At 47.0% G+C, this 20,265-nt stretch overlaps 1 protein-coding gene across 3 annotated transcripts; it reads right to left on the reverse strand.

Moving 5' to 3' along the window:
• Positions 1-1,208: 1,208 nt before the first annotated feature.
• On the reverse strand, positions 1,209-20,091 carry HSD17B11 (hydroxysteroid 17-beta dehydrogenase 11). 3 transcript variants are annotated; one of them, XM_051790746.1, is made up of 7 exons: positions 19,819-20,071; positions 6,079-6,186; positions 5,327-5,458; positions 4,616-4,722; positions 3,328-3,465; positions 2,960-3,076; positions 1,209-1,874 (listed from the first exon to the last, which is right to left on the reverse strand). In XM_051790746.1, exons 1-7 carry the CDS (start codon positions 20,026-20,028, stop codon positions 1,787-1,789), a joined length of 900 nt encoding a protein of 299 aa, XP_051646706.1. In that variant the 5' UTR covers positions 20,029-20,071; the 3' UTR covers positions 1,209-1,786. The 3 variants fall into 3 exon arrangements, with proteins under 3 accessions (XP_051646706.1, XP_051646705.1, XP_051646707.1); XM_051790745.1 differs by lacking the exon at positions 19,819-20,071 and adding an exon at positions 9,019-9,348; XM_051790747.1 differs by lacking the exons at positions 1,209-1,874; positions 2,960-3,076; positions 3,328-3,465; ... (1 more) ...; positions 5,327-5,458; positions 6,079-6,186 and adding exons at positions 11,792-12,506; positions 13,995-14,111; positions 14,363-14,500; ... (1 more) ...; positions 16,717-16,848; positions 17,459-17,566 and having other exon boundaries at positions 19,819-20,091.
• Between the last annotated feature and the right edge of the window lie 174 nt (positions 20,092-20,265).

Genomic DNA, 20,265 nt, shown 5'->3' on the forward strand with positions numbered 1-20,265 from the left:
GCAGTGGCTGGGAGTTGCACAAGTAGGTGCACAGATAATCTGTGCTCCAAAGGGGTCTTTGACCCATGTTTCATCAGGTGCTGCTCTCTTGTACCACAGGCTGAAGGCCTTTGGGGATTAACCTCCTGGTCAAGGTGGGTCCCATCAGATCAGGCCACTGGCTTGTCATGAGGAGCTGAGCAAAGGCTCATCTGGAGCCTTTTCCCATGTACCCTCTTCCCTGGCACCCACCTTTAAGCCCTGGCCTTGGCCCCAGCCCCTGTGTAGGCTGTGCTGGTGGTGTGCCATGCCTGGCCCTGTACCTCACTGATCCTGATGTGACTTCCTGGTGTGACCACGGGACCTGCCTCATCCCTGCCACCTGGCCTGGTGGTTGGCAGGCTCTGGCTGACCCTGACACCGTTGCAGCATCTGCTCTGCTGTCTTTACCCAGCAGCAGTGGGGTGGTGTCACGTTGGTGTGATGCCCACCTTGCCCTCAGCACCTGGCGTACCTTCTCCTGCCAAGAGTCCCTACTCCACTGCTCCCCTGCACGTGGAAGGGGCACAGCACACCTGGGAATTAAAGTCCAAGATTACACAGGGATGTTGTTGCTGCAGCATTTTCTTCAGTAGCAAGGCAGCGTTTCACAGGAGTGGAAAACATAAACCCTCAGCCGGGTGCACATGTTGGAAGACATGGATGGAAAAGAGGTATATGGAGGTGCATGTGTTATCCAGTGCCTGTAGGGGTTTAACTTTGTGCTGTGACATGTTAATTAGTTGAAATGAAGATGTATTCAGGAGTTCTCATGAGTGGAGTTCAACTTAAACTCACCTGCTGCATGCAAACGAAGGCTTTCCTGGCTCAGCATAACCTTGTTCTTTTCTTTAATAACACGAGTCTGACTTATGAATACTGACACAGACTGCAGAATTTTCATTAGTTGGATTCATTGCCTTGTAATGTAAAGAGGAAAACCGTCCAACTTGGTCTGTGTTCTCACATAACAAATCACATTCTCCTGCATGCATGAAATGCAGGAGAGCACCCAGCAATTTGTAGAGAAATACTGCGCTGTTGTCATGGGGAAGTGTTTTAAAGGTGTCTGGGAATTGCAGATGAGCAGCGTGAGAAATGGTACACGGAAAGGTGTGTTACTTGATACCACACCTTAAATGCACCTCTAGGATGTGCTTATGATTTTCACTGCCGAGAGACACTTCGTGTTCTTTGTGTTAAAGAACTGTATTTATTAATATAAAGGTATATTGATGGTGCTCATTCATAATTCATAATCGATGTAATTAGGTATTATATAACATACACACCTATACTGTTTCAGGTACTTGGTACAAAAGTATGTGAAATTCATTGTACATATAAAAATATAAATTGAGGTGAAACAGGCCACCCACCTGCTGTATAAATTCCTTCTTGCAAGACAGCTTTGCTCAGGGATGTGTCCAGATTAACATACTCTCAAGCAATCTTGGCACTCAAATAGGCAGCTGTGCTGTCCCAAATACAGGTTTTGTGGGAATTCCTGTCTGCCTCAACACTACGAGTCAGAGGCAATGTGATGTACACTCAAAGCAGCCTTTCTAGAGCTGCATCTCTGCTTTGCTAACACTCCACATTATGCAGGTGTGTTCCTGCTGCAGGTGTGGGATAAACCCTTCTGTGTGCTTGGAAATGGTGGCCTGGAAGCACCTGTCTTTGTTCTGTATCAAACCAGCTGAACTACCCTCAGCACATGTCCTGTTTTCACTCGTGCCACTGCGAAATGAGAATCAATTCTTGCTTTTCACTGGGTGCTTCCCTGCCCAATGATTGCATCAAACTTGACATCAGTCATCTTCTTCAGAACATTCAGGGCACGTTCTGGAAACACTCTGAAAGAGGTAATAACATGAAATTAAATGTGGGATGAGAAAAACTTAAATGATAGGAAAAAGGGGTACTGCAGGTGAGGGAAGAGTGGTCTGGGAGCAGAATGCACAGACACGGACTAAGTCTTAAACTGGGCATTATTTCCAAAGCATATGTAGCCCTCATCAATCTCCAACTAGTTTTACCTCCAATCCCACCCATCTCCTTTTATGACAATTCTGGGACAGGTATGCACTGGACATGATTTAGGTTGCAATATTGCTGCAGAATCCAGGAACTTTTCATATTGAACATAGACATGTGCATTTTCTTTCTCTTTGCTTTCAAAATGTTACCTGGTTAATCTGGAAATTCTTGAAAGGAAAAAAAACCAAACCCAAACATCTTTACACTTCCTCATAAAAAGAAATTTAGGGTTAGGCCCAAGTTTGCTGGCTTTTGCAAACAATAAATTAATAGTTTCATGAGATACTGTAGAAAATAACTGAAAACTAAATTTAGTTGTTCTGATGTTAATTCTAGGTTTGGAACCTGAGCTCTGATGAAAACACCTCCTCAGCAGAGCGGCTACACTGGATATTAAAGATGTGTGAGAGGAAAAATCTTGCTTTACATAGCAGAGCTAAGAATGGAGCCATTTTAAAGCAATTTACCAGCCTCTGTGGCCTCAATCTTTGGTGTTGATATGAAGAAACAAACACTAATAAGCAGCAGGTCCTCAGCTCTTTTTGGAACTGCACTGGGGGTGCTGTTTCAGAGAATGTGGTATTTCCAGGAGGGAAATAGCAATCTGTGAAGAAAAACCGTTCTCTTGTTCTCCCTCCCCTTTCTTACTGGCCTGTAGAGCAGTTGAGCTCTCCACTGAGAACAGTTACTGCAGCAAGTGGATTAGAAGGACCTATGAGAGAGCTTAAAAAAATAACTGTGTATGACATCTGCTGTTGTCACTAGAAAGAACCACTGCATTATTAGTTACCTTGTGATGCGTTCTAAAATAACTGAATCAGATTTTACAAGTTTGAGGGTGGTGCAGTCAGCAAGTTATAGTTGACACTTGTTGATACATTTATTTTTTTTTAATACTTACCTTTCAAGCAGTAAAGCAACACTCTGATTTGATGGAACAAAAACCATTTTCTGGTTGGTCACTATTCCTTCCATCAGAGCCTCTACAACCTCTTCAATCTCCAAAATCTTTCCAAGCCTGCAAAGGAAAGAACACATGTAAGAGCTGTGGTGGTAGAAAGGGGTGCTACAAGCTTCACAAGGATGCTTCACATATGCACAAACTCAAGTAATTCAAATGCAACCATTATGTGGGTTAAAGGACACTTCTTTAGACAATTATACACACTGCTATTATACAGTCAGTTGGAATAGAAGGCCTGAAGCTGGGATATTATGCAGTGCCCTGGTGCAAAGAAGGCAGGACAGGAATGCAGAGCATTGAGTTACCTTGTACTGGGGTTTTTGACAAATCCAGTGTTTATAAAAACCGGACAAAGGCACGTGGTTTTTATTCCATCCTTTCCCAGGGTAGACAGCTCCTCTGTCAGAGCTTTATGAAATCCAACTGCAGCAAACTTGCTCGAGCTGCAGGAGGGGACAAAAGCACAAATTAGAAGGCATAAATAGTATTTCTAACTCTCTACAACTGTAAATGGCCTAAACAATCATACAGTACAGGCTGGGAGGCAAAAAAAAACCCCCAAATAATGTAATCCAGCTGAGAGATAGGGCAGGGACTAATTCTAACTTCCCCTGTGCCAGGATGTAGTGCTGGATTAGATATTGCAGCTTGGGAAGTAATTGTGGAATGCACAGCAGATGTCTCAAAAAAGGTCACCTTGGTTTCAAACAGACTAAAGAAATCCTAGAAAACAATAACTAATGTGCATTGATAGACAGATATTCTGATTTATCCACGTGAGAAGATTTGTAGAAGGAATGCAGCCTGAATCTCTAAAATTAAAAAGGATAGGCAGTGTAGAAAAGAAGATTAACCCTCTACTGTTTCTTATACCACATGGGAGCATCTTGTAACAGTTGTGTGTGACTTTTGAAATAGAGGAGCATTATGCAAGCAAAACGAGGAACAACCTGCCACAGAAATAGGTGTGTGCCTCTAGTTTAAGTCAAGTCCAAAGAAAATAGAAAAGAGAAGACTGCTGCACCTGGAGCTGCTGTTATAGAGGGCTAGATGTGACATAGAATGACAATATGCAATATAACAGGTTTTCTGTGCACCATGATTTTCTTGGCATGTTTCAAGTAGAAAAGCAGTTCTATGTCATGATGGTAGAAGTATTTCTATACACTACAATCACTGCCACAAAGATAAAAAGACCAAAAGCTACTCATTAGGGGCTTTCTTGACAACACTACAACCACTCACAGAATCACTAGTTTCTAAGGAGAAGGGAGGAAGATACCTGTTTTGCTAAGCAAAAGTCTGGATCGGTAAGGGAGAAAAAATAGAAGAATCTCTCATTAGTTGATGTATCAAACAATTATTCTTTCATACAAGCATTGCTCCTGATTCAGTCAGAGCCAATAATTACACGTTGGGAACTGCCAGCCATCCTCAAGTGCTGGCTGTTGTGCTTTCTTCCTCCTTAGCACAGTCATTTGTCCGTATCGTATTCAGTGGGAGGATCATTTCACTTACTTGGTACTTTATGATGTAGAAGATGCGATTAAAAATAAAAATAAAATTAAGAGAACCGATTTAAAAATCACTTACCAATAAGCCACCATGAAAGAAGTCACAAAATGACCTGCTGCCGAAGCCACCGTGACAATGTGCCCATAGTTGTTGTTCATCATGGCTGGCAGAAAAGCTCTTGTCGTCTTCAAAGTAAGTCAAGAGGCAAAAATGCAGGGGGCAGGAAGAGAAGAACAATGTTTTCTTAGGCATATTCAGCACTGATCCTGAATATCAGTCATTAAGAGACCAATGCTTTGTGCTGCACAGCACCTCACAATCTGAGAGCCCCAGGGATACCTGTTCTCTGATCAGCTGGTGCATCTGGCAACCTGCTCTGCAAATGTTTCAGGAAGTCAGCTATAAACAGGATCTCATTTTCACATCTTTCCTCTGCTGCTTTTGAGGTTTCAGGAGTCAGTGGCAATGCTGAGAGTGTCTCACCCCCAGCACATACAATAAAACACTTGTCAACCTGCAGCTTCTCTTCAGCTGCAAACAAATATTGCTTAACAGCTGAAACCCCCCCACTCTGTAAGCCCCAGTACAGCTCTGACAGATGCTGCACATGAGGCTGTCACCAGCCTGCTCAGATCAGCAAGAGGCTGTTCAAGTTTCCCAAGGGTGCCCCTGTGCTGTACACATCCAAAAGACACTTTGGTAATTCCCTGGTAATAAGGGTTACTTTAAATAGGTCTCCTCAACAATGCTCCCCAAAGATGTAGGTATGGAGATGGTAGTGGCCCTTACCCACATGTGAGCCAGGATGTTGACTTCAAACATTCTTTCTATCTGGTGGTCCTGAGTTGAGAGCAGGTCGGCAGCTGTGATCACACCAGCATTGTTCACCAGGATGGTCACATCCCCAATTTCCTTTTTCACCTTTTGGAGACAAAACAAAGGCCCAGAAGTGTGTCTCTCATTCATTATATAAAAAAATCCCAAATAAAAAAATGCAAGGCTGCAGAAGATGAGCAATAATTAATTTATTTCTTAACATTATTTCTTTTATGGAGAGGAAGATCACGGTACCTTTCCAGATGTGGCAGAAACTGTGCAGTATTACCATGAGATCCGGTTTAGATCTGATTCTTCTCCCTTAAATAATTACTGCCAAAATTTATTGTCTTCCACACACTGTGTGCACACACAGTTTGGACTGTGTAGTCACAGCTGGGACTATGGAGGTACAGACAGTTTTGAGCCAGCTGGACCACAGCCTTTACAATAAAATGTTTCATATGTCCTCAGTGCTGCCTGTGTTTCTTCAGAGGCTGGAACTCTCCAGAGCAAACTTGGCAGTGAGGAATGATACTCTGGAGCCTCACTAAAGGGTGTGATCTTGGAAATGCCTCACCACTCTGTGTACAGAGAGCAGCGAGGAGTGGGGAGGTTCCAAGGCCTTGCATGATTTGTGTGCAATGCCTCTTCTCCAGCTGTCCCAGCTTTTCTGGAAATGGAGCATGTTTGGGTGAGCCTCTGCTGTGCCCCTGCTGCCCTACCTTCTCTGCAGCGCTGTAGATCTCCTCCCGTTTGCTGCAGTCCACCACGAAGGTTTCAACAGTGGCCCCCAGACCCTTGCATTCTGCTGCCGTCTCCTCAACGCCGTGCTGGAAGGGGCAGAAAAGAAGACACTCATGCACAACTGTGCCCTGCTGAAGATGTCTCTTAATTGGGTCACCACTGCCAGGCCCCCGAGCAGTTCACAGCCACCCAGGGACAGAGCTGTAGGTGGGATCCTTGGGAAGACAACTATTCCAGCCTTAAATTTCAGACTTGTGTATACTGACTTCCAAAAAGGAAAGAACAGAATCACAGAATGACTTGGGTTAGAAGGGACCTTAAAGATCACCTCATTCCAACTCCCCTGCTATGGGCAGAGACACCTTTCACTAGACAAGGTTGCTCAGAGCTCCATCCAACCTGGTCTCAAACACCTCTAGGAATGGAGCATCCACAACTTCTCTGGGTAACCTGTTCCCATGCCTCACCACCCTCACAGTAAAGAATTTCCTGCTAATATCTTATCTAAACCTATTCTCTTTCAGTTTGAAGCCATTCCCCCTTGTCGTGGCACCACATGCTCTTGCAAATCATCTTGCTCCATCTCACCTTTTTCTAGGCTCCCTTTAGGTACTGGAAGGCCACAATTAGGACACTCCAAAGCTGTCTCTTTTCCAGGCTGAACAATCACAATTCTCCTAGCCTTAGGAGTGTGGCAACAAGAGCGAGTTTGCCTTGGTAAGGCACACTTAACTAGGCTGCAGAAAGCGGGCACACAGTGCCTATCACAGCACAGCAGGCAGACACCGTGAGTGTAAACAGAGCTCCTCAAACATGGCCTGTCTGGCACTCAAGATATGAGAAGTTTTATGTGTGAGAGGCTTTATGTGTTTCTGTATTCACAGACTGGGTGTGAGAAGAGAGGTGCCCTCCACAGTTGTATTGGGTCTGGCTGAGATGGAGTTCATTTCCCTAAAGCAGCCTCACAGTGCTGTGCTTTGCATTGGTAGCCAGAAGGGTGTTGATAACACACCAGTGGTTTGGCTAGTGCTGAGCAGAGCTGGCACAGTATCAGCACTGTCTGTCCAACATTCCCCTCCCATCAGTAGGCGGGGGGTGGGCGAGATCCTGGGATGGGACACAACAAGGACAGCTGACCCAAACTGACCAAAGGAATATTCCATACCACGTGATGTCAGCTCAGATATAACAGCTAAGAAAAGAGGAAGGGGAGGGTATCCATTTTTTATGACGTTTGCCTTATGGAGCAACTGCTACTTGTGCTGAAGCCCTGCTTCCCAGGATGTGGGTGGACATTGCTTGCAGATGGGAAGTAGAGAACAAAATACTTCTATTTCTCTTTGCTTATGCATGCACAAAATTTCGTCTCCGCTTTAGTAAACTGCCTTATCTCAGCCTGCAAGTCATTTTCCATGCTATTTTCTCTGCCCGGTGCAGCTGAAAAGGGGGAGTGGATTGGTGGGCACCTGGCATCCAGCCAAGGTCAAACCTACCACACCAGTGCACAACGCAGAAGGACATTTCTTATGGAATGGCACTTGACACACGCAGAAGAGAAGCTCATCCATCAACCCACTAAGCCAGGGCAGAAGTGACTTGGGCGTAGCCTTGTCCCCAGGTGCCAGAAAGCCATGCCACTGATGGCCTGTGCAGTGAAAGGCCTCAGGTCACAAATAGCCTGGGACAGCTCAGCACTTGAGAGAAGCTGTGCAGGTCCCTGCAGTGGGTGACTGGGCAGCTGCCCTCAGTCCTAGCTGCTGCTTAAGGCTGAGAGCCCCCAGGAAGGAGGCCTTGGACTAGGTAGTTGGATCCTCCAGGATCCACCACCTCCTCTGGTATTGTATTTCAGTTCCTCCTTACACCCACCCTTACAATCTATTTCCCAGCACCAAAGCCAGGTGCTGCCCCGTGACTTAGTTTATTCCTTAATCCCCGCATTCCATCCAGAGAACATGGACAATGCTCTACTTCACTGCAGAGCTGTACACACCGGGAGAGCAGTGCTGTGCCTCCTGCCACCCCTCCAGTGTCTGGTCTCAGCCATAATGGGCAGCACGAACAGACACTGAAAATGTTCTACAGTACCTCCCCTGCTTATACAACCCCTTATCCTCGGCTTGTCTTGGATTTTGTGGGGTTTTCTTTGTTTGTTTGTGGTGGGCTGGATTTTGGTTTTGCAGCTTCAGGACGACAGGATGAACTCCTCTCCTGACCCAATGTGTCAGAAACCTTTCCCACTCTCTGCTCTCCAGCCTCTCATCCTCCCTGCGCAGCTGCTTCACCTACACACACTTGGCCTTGATCCCTACTGACTGCCAAGGTGCATGTTTGTACCTGTCCGTCCTCCACTCGCCAAGGTCTTTTTGCGTTCCAGTCAAATTATCTGAAACACTTTGGGCCAGTACGAACATTCAGCAAGGAGCCATCTGCCCCCAGAGGGCAGCAGGGCTCACACACAGCTCAGCACAGCAATGCTGTCGATATGAGTAAAGAGAAAACACACCTTCCAGCAATGTATGCGAAATGCCTGAGGCCAGAGACGCTCAGCGGAGGCAAACCTGCTCCTCTGTGGACGCAGGCTGCTGGTCTGGGCGTGCTCTGCCTGCCAGCCCAGGCAGCGGTTCCAGCAGCAGCTCTCGGAGCACGCACTTCCCTCTCGCAGGGGCTCTGCCAGGCGCTGCCTGCCCCCTCGCTGAGCAGCGCCGAGGAACTGCGGGACCCAGAGCCCTCCATCCTCTGCTGCCAGCGGGGCCAAACCCTCTCCTGGCGCTCAGCGGGCCAGCCAGAGCCGGCCGTGAGCCGACGGCAGCGCAGGGGGAAGGAGCTGCTGTGGATGCAATCTGGTGATGCCCTTCTTACGCTCCTGAACCCCATGGGGCTCGGAGGCGAAGGAGTGAGGGCACGAGCTGTGCCATTACCTTGCTGATGTCCCAGAGGACCAGCCTGCTCTGGCGCTTGGCGAACTCGAGGGCGGTCGCTCTGCCGACGCCATGGCCAGCACCCGTGATGAGCACAAGCTCTCCGCTGACAGACTTCCTCCTCACGGGGACAAACAGCTTCACGAAAGCCTCCAGGTAGGAGTAGACAAGCGTGCCCAGGAACAGAAGAGTTTCCACAAACAGATTCATTGTTTTTTTCCGAGGGTCGTTTGATGGCCGAACTGAACTTTAATCTCTTTTGACGGGGACGTGGGTTGTTGATTTACCAGCTGCCCGCGCCCACCTCAGCGCTCACAGCTCGTCCTGTCAGTTCCCGGCAGGATCCACCCCCGCGCCGCCTGTCCCGGGCAGGGGGCGGGAGCCCGGGGGGCTGCTCCGCCCAGCCCCGCACGGAGCTCTCCGTGCCCGGGTGAGCGGTTCTTGGTCTTGTTTGTCGTCTGCAGCAGGTGCAGGAGGGACAGAACTGGCAATAAATTTGCTCATCCGGTTACTGGCAAAAGCATCTTGAAGTTCCCCTCAACTCTGTGTCGTGTGGCTCAAATCCTGCTTTGTGACTGTCCAGTCGCTCAGTTCCATGAGATCCTTGAGTGGTTTTCTTCATGGTCCTTCCTTCCATTGGGTATCTGTCCATTGTCAGCAGACTTTGTCCCAATATCTTCCTCTTCCAGATCACTTAAAGAAAGCTGAATGAGACAAGTCCTTTCAACTTGTGGAACTTCATAGGTGAGCTCTTGCCTGGCTGCTCTCTTTTATTCTGTTTTCTAATTAGTGATTCATACTCAGTCTCATCTTATGCTGTGGCTACTTAGTTTCCTCAAGTCCTTTGGAAAACGGCATTGCCTGAGTGAATTGGGTCATCCTTATCTAATTGAGTCTAAATCACACAACTTGCTTGTGTGTAAGGGTGTATTCAGAACCTTAACCAGAACAGGAGTGCTTATGGGGAATAGGACAGAAGTAGTTTCAGGTGGTTTTTCCAGCTCCAACAATGTAACTGCATGATCTTACTTGAAAAGGATTGCTGACCTTACTCCTCTGCTTTTCAGTTAGAGAATTAGATGTATCACAGTCATGTTCATAATTTTATTTAAGTGTATTTTTAAGCTGCTTGGGGAAGAGTGAAGGTTTCATGAATATCTGTCAACTGAACAAAATCAGCCTCCAGTTAAAATTACAGTTCTTGAAAAGTACTGTTTTTGTTCTGGTGGTTTGGATGCATTGTTGCTAACCTTGTCTGTGAGAGACTGGGTCAGCTCCAGCAGAGTCATTCCAAGCTGGGCACTTCCTCCCTTCCTCTTGGAACTTCATTCTCTGCTTAATTAATACATCAGCATTTGGGCCCGACCCTAATTGCACGGCTCAGCGGTGCTGTCATTTTCCTGGCACAGGGCTCCAGTCAGTGCCGTGGCCAAAACAGTGAAGGCAGGCAGGCCATAGAACCATTGTCTCTAAGAGACACCTCAGCAGGAGGCAGAGCACAAGGCCAGAGTCACCAGCCTGACTCATAACAAGTCCTAAGCCAGGGTGTGAGATACCGCTCTTCAAATTTGGGACTTGGCTGTAGGTGGCTATATGAAGCTTGCTCACATAGGCTCCTGCTGGGCACCAATAATGACCAGACTATGGGACAAGCTTCTGTTGACTGCTGTGGCCAGAAAGAACTGAGAAGCCTGGGAAGCTTGACGAATCAGTTCTGTCACTGGCGGTCAGGAGATGAAGACTTAATTCCTTGCTTTTGCATAAGTTTCTTTATGCCAAGCAGAAGACTTGCAGCCATAGGAGACACAGAGAACAACTGTAGCCACATATGAAGTACTGCACAAGTTGCCCTGCCCAATAATTCCTCTGGGCTCTGAGAGACTAGACTAGATCTGGCAAGATGGGAGTGAACACAGTCTCCCATTCCTTAGGACCAAGTATGCTGAGAAACAGACTCTGCAGGACAGCGCTGCCTGGATTTCTGTCTTCCAATTTAATGCTGCCATGAGAATGTGAATAATGCACAAGGCTAGTGGGAATGGCGTGCCAGGAGAAGCCAAATATCATGTCTGATGTGTCCTACTGAAGCCAGTATGACAAGAGGGCCTAGTCATCGGGATGTTGACTTGTCTATCTCAGGGGTCTTTTTGTGCTTTTTCTTTGGAGTCACTGGACCATATTGCACCCTTTTCTGAAGAACCTGTTTACAGGACAACAAGAAATGCTCAGGTGAGCAGGATGGATTCCAACTGTGCCAAAGGTGGCAGCGTATTCAGGCCTCCCTCAGATGGCTGTGAGCCAGCAAGTCCCTGCAGTGGCTGGGAGTTGCACAAGTAGGTGCACAGATAATCTGTGCTCCAAAGGGGTCTTTGACCCGTGTTTCATCAGGTGCTGCTCTCTTGTACCACAGGCTGAAGGCCTTTGGGGATTAACCTCCTGGTCAAGGTGGGTCCCATCAGATCAGGCCACTGGCTTGTCATGAGGAGCTGAGCGAAGGCTCATCTGGAGCCTTTTCCCATGTACCCTCTTCCCTGGCACCCACCTTTCAGCCCTGGCCTTGGCCCCAGCCCCTGTGTAGGCTGTGCTGGTGGTGTGCCATGCCTGGCCCTGTACCTCACTGATCCTGATGTGACTTCCTGGTGTGACCACGGGACCTGCCTCATCCCTGCAGCCTGGCCTGGTGGTTGGCAGGCTCTGGCTGACCCTTTCACTTTTGCACTTGCTCCACTGTCCTTTCTTGGACCTAGTTCCCGTCTCCATTGCTGAGAGACACTTTTGGGTTAGAAAAATGTATTTATTTGAAATAAGGAGTGTTGATGGTGCTAAGGCATAATTGATAATCAATGTAATTAGGCATTACATTACAAACAAGGCTGCATTATTTCAATAATACAATTAGTTAAAATAGTTCCATAATACACATTACAAATGCACATGAAACTGTAAGTGTTCATTACAGCATATTTTTTTACATTTAAAAGATAAATTGAGGGGAAACAGGCCACCTACCTGCTGTATAAATTTTTTCTTGCAAGACGCTTTTGCTCAGGAATGAGTCCACATTAACATATTTTCAGGCAATCCCTCGGCACTCAAATAGGCAGCTGTGCTGTCCCAAATACAGGCTTTGTGGGAATTCCTGTCTGCCTCAACACTATGAGACAGAGGCAATGTGATGTACACTCAAAGCAGCCTTTCTAGAGCTGCATCTCTGCTTTGCTAACATTTCATATTATGCAGGTGTGTTCCTGCTGCAGGTGTGGGATAAACCCTTCTGTGTGCTTGGAAATGGTGGCCTGGAAGCACCTGTCTTTGTTCTGTATCAAACCAGCTGAACTACCCTCAGCACATGTTCTGTTTTCACTCGTGCCACTGCGAAACGAGAATCAATTCTTGCTTTTCACTGGGTGCTTCCCTGCCCAATGATTGCATCAAACTTTGGAACAGTGAGCTTCTTCAGAACATTCAGGGCACGTTCTGGAAACACCCTGAAAGAGAAAATAACATGAAATTAAGCATGAGATAGAAACTTAAATTATGGGAAGAAGTGGCACTGCAGGTGAGGGAAGAGTGGTCTGGGAGCAGAATGCATGCACATATATGGACTGAGACTAAGTCTTAAACTGGGCATTATTTCCAAAGAACACATAGCTCTCATCAATCTCTGACTAATTAAACTCCAGTCCCAGCCAAGTCTTGTTAGGACAGTTTCAATGCTGGGTATATGCTGGGCAGTATTTGGGTTGCAATATTGCTGGAGGATCCAGGAAGGCTCAATATTGTACAGATATAGGTGTGTATTATGTGCTTCATGCTCTGAAAAGCAGCAGGCCTAAGGAAGGATGAGATGTTAAAACTGAGGTGCAGTTTCCTCTCCTAGGATTCTTTCTCTTATGAGTTATATCTCTCTGTCCCCCTGTCCCAAATTAAGACAGAAAAGCAAAGTTATCCTAAAGATTTTGACAGCATTAGTTTTGATTTGTCTATGCTTCTGCAGACTTGCACTGTCAGCAAGCAGCTCCTGGAGATGCAAAAAACTGAAAAACTTTTTCCCACTGTCTGTTGTTGGGTTTTGCAAACAAGTTATTACCAAGTGTTTCATGAAATACTAAAGGAGTTAACTGAGACATTCACTTAGTTGTTCTGACGTAAATTACAGATTTGGAACTTGAGCTCTGATAACAACACCTCCTCAGCAGAGCAGCTACACTGAATATTAAAGATGTGTGAGAGGAAAAATCTTGCTTTACATGGCAGAGAAAAGTAGAGCCCTTTTGAAGCAAAGTCCCCAGCCTCCATGACCTCAATCTTTGGTGCTGACATGAAGAAACAAACACTAATAAGCAGCAGGTCCTCAGCTCTTTCTAGAACGATGCTGATGCAGAGAAACTGTTGTTTGCAAGCCCAAGGAAAATCATGGTCTCTGAGGAAAAGGTGTTCTGTTCTCCCTCTCCTTCCTTATTGGCCTGTAGAATAGTTGAGCTCTTCACTGAGAACAGTTAACTGCAGCAAGTGGATTAGAAGGACCTATGAGAGGGCTCCAAAAAATCTTTGTGTGTGTTCTCATTAGAAAGAACCACTGCTATTTCATTACCTTGTGATGTGTTCTTCTCATACTAAAATATTTTAGATGGCTGGTTGTTTAATACATTATACTGTCTCCTGCAGACAATTACACATTATCTAGTTGCTATAGGCATACTGATGTCAAATCTGGATTAATAAGTATAACAATGTCCAATACTGAATATAAAATAAATGAAACTGGGCTGAATGTAAATTATTTCTGTCCAGCTGTCATTTCAGGGTTTCCCTATGCTGCCAAACTATATCTTTTAATATCATGAGTGCAACATGCAGTTTCCCATAAAATTAAATTTATCTTCATTCAGATGTTACAAGTTTGAACCTCATATACTCAGGTAGTAAGCATTGTTCTTTCCATCCCCACTTTTTCATTTTCTTTTGCTACTTACATTTCAGAAAGCAAACCAATATTTAGCTGTGGGGGAACAAAAACCATTTTCTGGTTGGTCACTATTCCTTCCATCAGAGCCTCTACAACCTCTTCAGTCTCCAAAATCTTTCCAAGCCTGTAAAGAAAAGAACACATGTAAGAGCTGTGGTGGTAGAAAGGGGTGGTACAAGCTTCACAAGGATGCTTCACATATGCACAAACTCAAGTAATTCAAATGCAACCATTATGTGGGTTAAAGGACACTTCTTTAGACAATTATACACACTGCTATTATACAGTCAGTTGGAATAGAAGGCCTGAAGCTGGGATATTATGCAGTGCCCTGGTGCAAAGAAGGCAGGACAGGAATGCAGAGCATTGAGTTACCTTGTTCTGGGGTTTTTGACAAATCCTGTGTTTATAAAAACCGGACAAAGGCACGTGGTTTTTATTCCATCCTTTCCCAGGGTAGACAGCTCCTCTGTCAGAGCTTTATGAAATCCAACTGCAGCAAACTTGCTCGAGCTGCAGGAGGGGAAAAAAGCACAAATTAGAAGGCATAAAAAGTATTTCTAACTCTCTACAACTGTAAATGGCCTAAACAATCATACAGTACAGGCTGGGAGGCAAAAAAACCCTCCAAAGAATGTAATCCAGCTGAGAGATAGGGCAGGGACTAATTCTAACTTCCCCTGTGCCAGGATGTAGTGCTGGATTAGATATTGCAGCTTGGGGAGTAATTGTGGAATGCACAGCAGATGTCTCAAAAAAAGTCACCTTGGTTGCAAACAGACTAAAGAAATCTTAGAAAACAATAACTAATGTGCACTGATAGACAGATATTCTGATTTATCCATGTGAGAAGATTCATAGAAGGAATGCAGCCTGCATCTCTAAGATTAAAAAGGATAGGCAGTGTAGAAAAGAAGATTAACCCTCTACTGTTTCTTATACCACATGGGAGCATCTTGTAACAGTTGTGTGTGACTTTGGAAATAGAGGAGCATTATGCAAGCAAAACTGAGGAACAACGTGCCACAGAAATAGGTGTGTGCCTCTAGTTTAAGTCAATTCCAAGGAAATGAAAACCAGAGAATCAGTTTATTGACTGTCATTGATTTGGACAGTGTAATCCCACTAAAATTCCTGGCTGTGGAGTTCTCGCATTGCCAACAAGGAGTGACTCTCTAAGAAGGAGTGTTCCCAGGGGAAGACTGCTGCACCTGGAGCTGCTGTTATAGAAGGCTAGATGTGATGCATATTGTGAATGACAATATGCAATCCAATAAGTTTTATGTCCATGCACCATGATTTTCCCAACATGTTTCAAGTAAAAAAGTAATTTTATGTCATGATGGCAGAAGATCGCGGGGAAGGTCAGTAGGGAAGACATAATGGTGGGAGTCTGTTATAGATCAGGATGAACAGGCAGATGAGTCTTAGCCTTAGGCTGAGACAGGGGAGATTCAGATTAAACATCAGAAAATTTTTCTCATTACTGGAGTGGTCAGGCATTGGAATAGGTTGCCCAGGGAAGAGGTAGAGTCACAATCCCTGCAGGTGTTTAAGGGGTCTCTGGATCTAGCACTGGGTGATGTGGTTTAGTGGTTTGGGGGTTGCAGTGGTAGTGCTGGGTTCACAGTTGGAATTCATGACCATAAAGGTCGCTTCCAGCCTCGATGATTCTATTTCTATACACTACAGTCACTGCCACAAAGGTAAAAGAATCAAGAACTACTCACTAGGGGTTTACTTGACAACTCTACAACAAATCACAGAATCACTATGTTGTAAGGAGAAGGGAGAAGGATACCTTTTTTGCTAAGCAAAAGTCTGGATTGGTGATGGAGAGAAAATAGGAGAAAATCTTTCATTAGTTGATGTGTCAAATGATTATTCTTTCATACAAGCATTGCTCCCGATTCAGTCAGAGCTAATAACTTGGTATTTTCTGATGGAGAAGACACGATTAAAAATTAAAAAAAAAAAGAAGCGAGCTGACTAAAAAAATCACTTACCAATAAGCCACCATGAAAGAAGTCCCAAAATGACCTGCTGCCGAAGCCACCGTGACAATGTGCCCATAGTTGTTGTTCATCATGGCTGGCAGAAAAGCTCTTGTCGTCTTCAAAGTCATTTAATCCAAGAGGCAAAAATGCAGGGGGCAGGAAGGAAGAGAAGAACAAGGTTTTCTTAGGCATATTCAGCACTGACCCTGAATATCAGTCATTAAGAGACTAATGCTTTGTGCTGCACAGCACCTCACAATCTGAGAGCCCAAGGGATACCTGTTCTCTGATCAGCTGGTGCATCTGGCAACCTGCTCTGAAAATGTTTCAGGAAGTCAGCTATAAACAGGATCTCATTTTCACATCTTTCCTCTGCTGCTTTTGAGGTTTCAGGAGTCAGTGGCAATGCTGAGAGTGTCTCACCCCCAGCACGTACAATAAAACACTTGTCAACCTGCAGCTTCTCTTCAGCTGCAAACAAATATTGCTTAACAGCTGAAACCCCCCCACTCTGTAAGCCCCAGTACAGCTCTGACAGATGCTGCACATGAGGCTGTCACCAGCCTGCTCAGATCAGCAAGAGGCTGTTCAAGTTTCCCAAGGGTGCCCCTGTGCTGTGCACATCCAAAAGACACTTTGGTAAATCACTGGTAATAAGGGTTACTTTAAATAGGTCTCCTCAACAGGTATGCTCCCCAAAAATGTAGGTATGGAGATGGTAGTGGCCCTTACCCACATGTGAGCCAGGATGTTGACTTCAAACATTCTTTCTATCTGGTGATCCTGAGTTGAGAGCAGGTCGGCAGCTGTGATCACACCAGCATTGTTCACCAGGATGGTCACATCCCCAATTTCCTTTTTCACCTTTTGGAGACAAAACAAAGGCCCAGAAGTGTGTCTCTCATTCATTATATAAAAAACAAAAAAGGAAAAAATGTAAGGCCGCAGAAGATGAGCAATAATTAATTTATTTCTTAACTTTGTCTCCTTTAGGGAGAGGAAGATCACGGTACCTTTCCAGATGTGGCAGAAACTGTGCAGTATTACCATGAGATCTGGTTTAGATCTGATTCTTCTCCCTTAAATAATTACTGCCAAAATTTATTGTCTTCCACACACTGTGTGCACACACAGTTTGGACTGTGTAGTCACAGCTGGGACTATGGAGGTAGAGACAGTTTTGAGCCAGCTGGACCATAACCTTTACATTCATATGTCCTCAGTGCTGCCTGTGTTTCTTCAGAGGCTGGAACTCTCCAGAGCAAACTTGGCAGTGAGGAATGATATCCTCGAGCCTCACTAAAGGGTGTGATCTTGGAAATGCCTCACCACTCTGTGTACAGAGAGCAGCGAGGAGTGGGGAGGTTCCAAGGCCTTGCATGATTTGTGTGCAATGCCTCTTCTCCAGCTGTCCCAGCTTTTCTGGAAATGGAGCATGTTTGGGCGAGCCTCTGCTGTGCCCCTGCTGCCCTACCTTCTCTGCAGCGCTGTAGATCTCCTCCCGTTTGCTGCAGTCCACCACGAAGGTTTCAACAGTGGCCCCCAGACCCTTGCATTCTGCTGCCGTCTCCTCAACGCCGTGCTGGAAGGGGCAGAAAAGAAGACACCCCTGTACAACTGTGCCCTGCCCACGTGTTGCTGCTCAGGCATCTCGGCAGAGCAGTTACAGCCTGGAGATGTCTCTTAACTGTACAAACACAGCCACACACCATGGTTACCCAGGGACAGAGCTGTAGGTGGGGTCCTTGAGAGGACAGGTATTCCAGCCTTAAATTTTGGACCTGCCTAGAGGGACTGCCAGAAAGGCAATGTGGCAACAAGAGCGAGTTTGCCTTGGTAAGGCACATATAACTAGGCTGCAGAAAGGGGGTTCACAGTGCCTATCACAGCACAGCAGGGACACACTGTGAGTGTAAACAGAACTCTTAAAACACAGGCCTGTCTGACACTTTGAGATATGAAAAGTGGTTTCTATGTATTCACAGACTAGGTGTAAGAAAAGAGATGCCTTCCACAGTGCAAAATAGCATTTCAGGAATGGCATCTGATACACACAGAACAGAAGCTTCCCTAAATCATTACATCAACCCACTAAGACAAGACTGTCTCTGATAATGTCGGAACGGCCAAAGCGACACAGATATCAGATGTAGTCCAGGTGTAAGGTGAACAGGAAGCTGTTTATTGCTCTCAAGTGTTTCTTTTATACTCTTTGTACACTATCGTGCCACAACACAATTGGTCAAAAGTCTCAAGCATAAAAAACTGTAGACACTGCACACACTCTTATTGGTGACACTGAAGACACTGTCCATGCTGTGACATGCTATTGGTGACACTATACACATTTTGATTGGTGACCTTTGGTCTGGGCTGCATTACGTTTGTTCCGTCCGGCATTACAGTAAATATTTCCTAAAAGTTGTTTAAATTCCTCATCACTAATTGCCAGGCTGCTGACAGGTTCTCTGTCAACCCCAACACAAGGCAGAAGTGACTTGGGTGTAGGCTTGTCCCCAGGCGCCAGAGGACCTGTGCAGTGAAAGGCCTCAGGTCACAAATAGCCTGGGACAGCACAGCACCTGACATTACCTGTGCAGGTCCCTGCAGTGGGTGACTGGGCAGCTGCCCTCAGTCCTGGCTGCTGCTTAAGGCTGAGAGCCCCCTGGAAGGAGGCCTTGGACTAGGTAGCTGGACTGGAGAAGCACAGTCCTAAATCCTCTGGAATCCACCACTCCCTTGGTATTGTATTTCAGTTCCTCCTTACACCCACCCTTACAGTCTATTTCCCAGCACCAAAGCCAGGTGTCGCTCGCTACTAAATTTATTCCTTAATCCCCGAATTCCATCCAGAGAACATGGACAATGCTCTACTTTGCTGCAGACCTGTACACATCAGGAGCAGTGCTATGCCTCCTGCCACCTCTCCAGTGTCTGGTCTCAGCCATAATGGGCAGCACGAACAGACACTGAAAATGTTCTACAGTACCTCCCCTGCTTATACAACCCCTTATCCTCGGCTTGTCTTGGATTTTGTGGGGTTTTCTTTGTTTGTTTGCAGTGGGCTGGGTTTTGGTTTTGCAGCTTCAGGACGACAGGATGAACTCCTCTCCTGACCCACGGTGTCAGAAACCTTTCCCACTCTCTGCTCTCCAGCCTCTCATCCTCCCTGCACAGCTGCTTGCACCTACAGACACTTGGCCTTGATCCCTACTGACTGCCAAGGTGCATGTTTGTACCTGTCCGTCCTCCACTCGCCAAGGTCTTTTTGCGTTCCAGTCAAATTATCTGAAACACTTTGGGCCAGTACGAACATTCAGCAAGGAGCCATCTACACTTGTAGCTGCCCCAGAGGACAGCAGGGCTCACACACAGCTCAGCACAGCAATGCAGTTGATATGAGTAAAGAGAAAACACACCTTCCAGCAATGTATGCGAAATGCCTGAGGCCAGAGACACTCAGCGGAGGCAAACCTGCTCCTCTGTGGACGCAGGCTGCTGGTGTGGGCGTGCTCTGCCTGCCAGCCCAGGCAGCGGTTCCAGCAGCAGCTCTCGGAGCACGCACTTCCCTCTCGCAGGGGCTCTGCCAGGCGGTGCCTGCCCCCTCGCTGAGCAGCGCCGAGGAACTGCGGGACCCAGAGCCCTCCATCCTCTGCTGCCAGCGGGGCCAAACCCTCTCCTGGCGCTCAGCGGGCCAGCCAGAGCCGGCCGTGAGCCGACGGCAGCGCAGGGGGAAGGAGCTGCTGTGGATGCAATCTGGTGATGCCCTTCTTACGCTCCTGAACCCCATGGGGCTCGGAGGTGAAGGAGTGAGGGCACGAGCTGTGCCATTACCTTGCTGATGTCCCAGAGGACCAGCCTGCTCTGGCGCTTGGCGAACTCGAGGGCGGTCGCTCTGCCGACGCCATGGCCAGCACCCGTGATGAGCACAAGCTCTCCGCTGACAGACTTCCTCCTCACGGGGACAAACAGCTTCACGAAAGCCTCCAGGTAGGAGTAGACGAGCGTGGCCAGAAACAGGAGAAGCTCCAGGAACAGGTTCATGGCTCTCCCGAGGCTCCTTTGCTGCCCGAACTGTGCCGGGATCCCGCCACCTCCGCCCGGCCCACGGCCCGCGAGGCTCCGCCCCCCGCGGCGCAGCGCCCAATCAGAGCGCGGCTGAGTGCGGGGGGCGGGCCCGGGGGCGGGGCCGAGCCGCGGGCCGGGGCCGGCGGGGGCTGGAGCGTGGGCTGTGCCTGCCAAGGCGCTCTGTCATTCCCCCTTCCCGGCCGGGCAGGGGAT

The sequence above is a fragment of the Manacus candei genome, unplaced genomic scaffold, assembly GCF_025592945.1.
Source record: "Manacus candei isolate 608988 ecotype Guabito, Panama unplaced genomic scaffold, ASM2559294v1 h1tg000028l, whole genome shotgun sequence".
In the NCBI taxonomy this organism is placed as follows: Eukaryota; Metazoa; Chordata; class Aves; order Passeriformes; family Pipridae; genus Manacus; species Manacus candei.

Coding starts and splice junctions, on each gene's coding strand:
- HSD17B11 (XM_051790746.1), bottom strand. CDS start 20,028: ATGAACCTGTTCCTGGAGCTTCTCCTGTTTCTGGCCACGCTCGTCTAC. Junction 3,077..3,327: donor GTCAAAAACCCCAGTACAAG/GTAACTCAATGC, acceptor TTTCCTTTGCAG/GCTTGGAAAGATTTTGGAGA. Junction 1,875..2,959: donor GTTGCTTTACTGCTTGAAAG/GTAAGTATTAAA, acceptor TACCTCTTTCAG/AGTGTTTCCAGAACGTGCCC.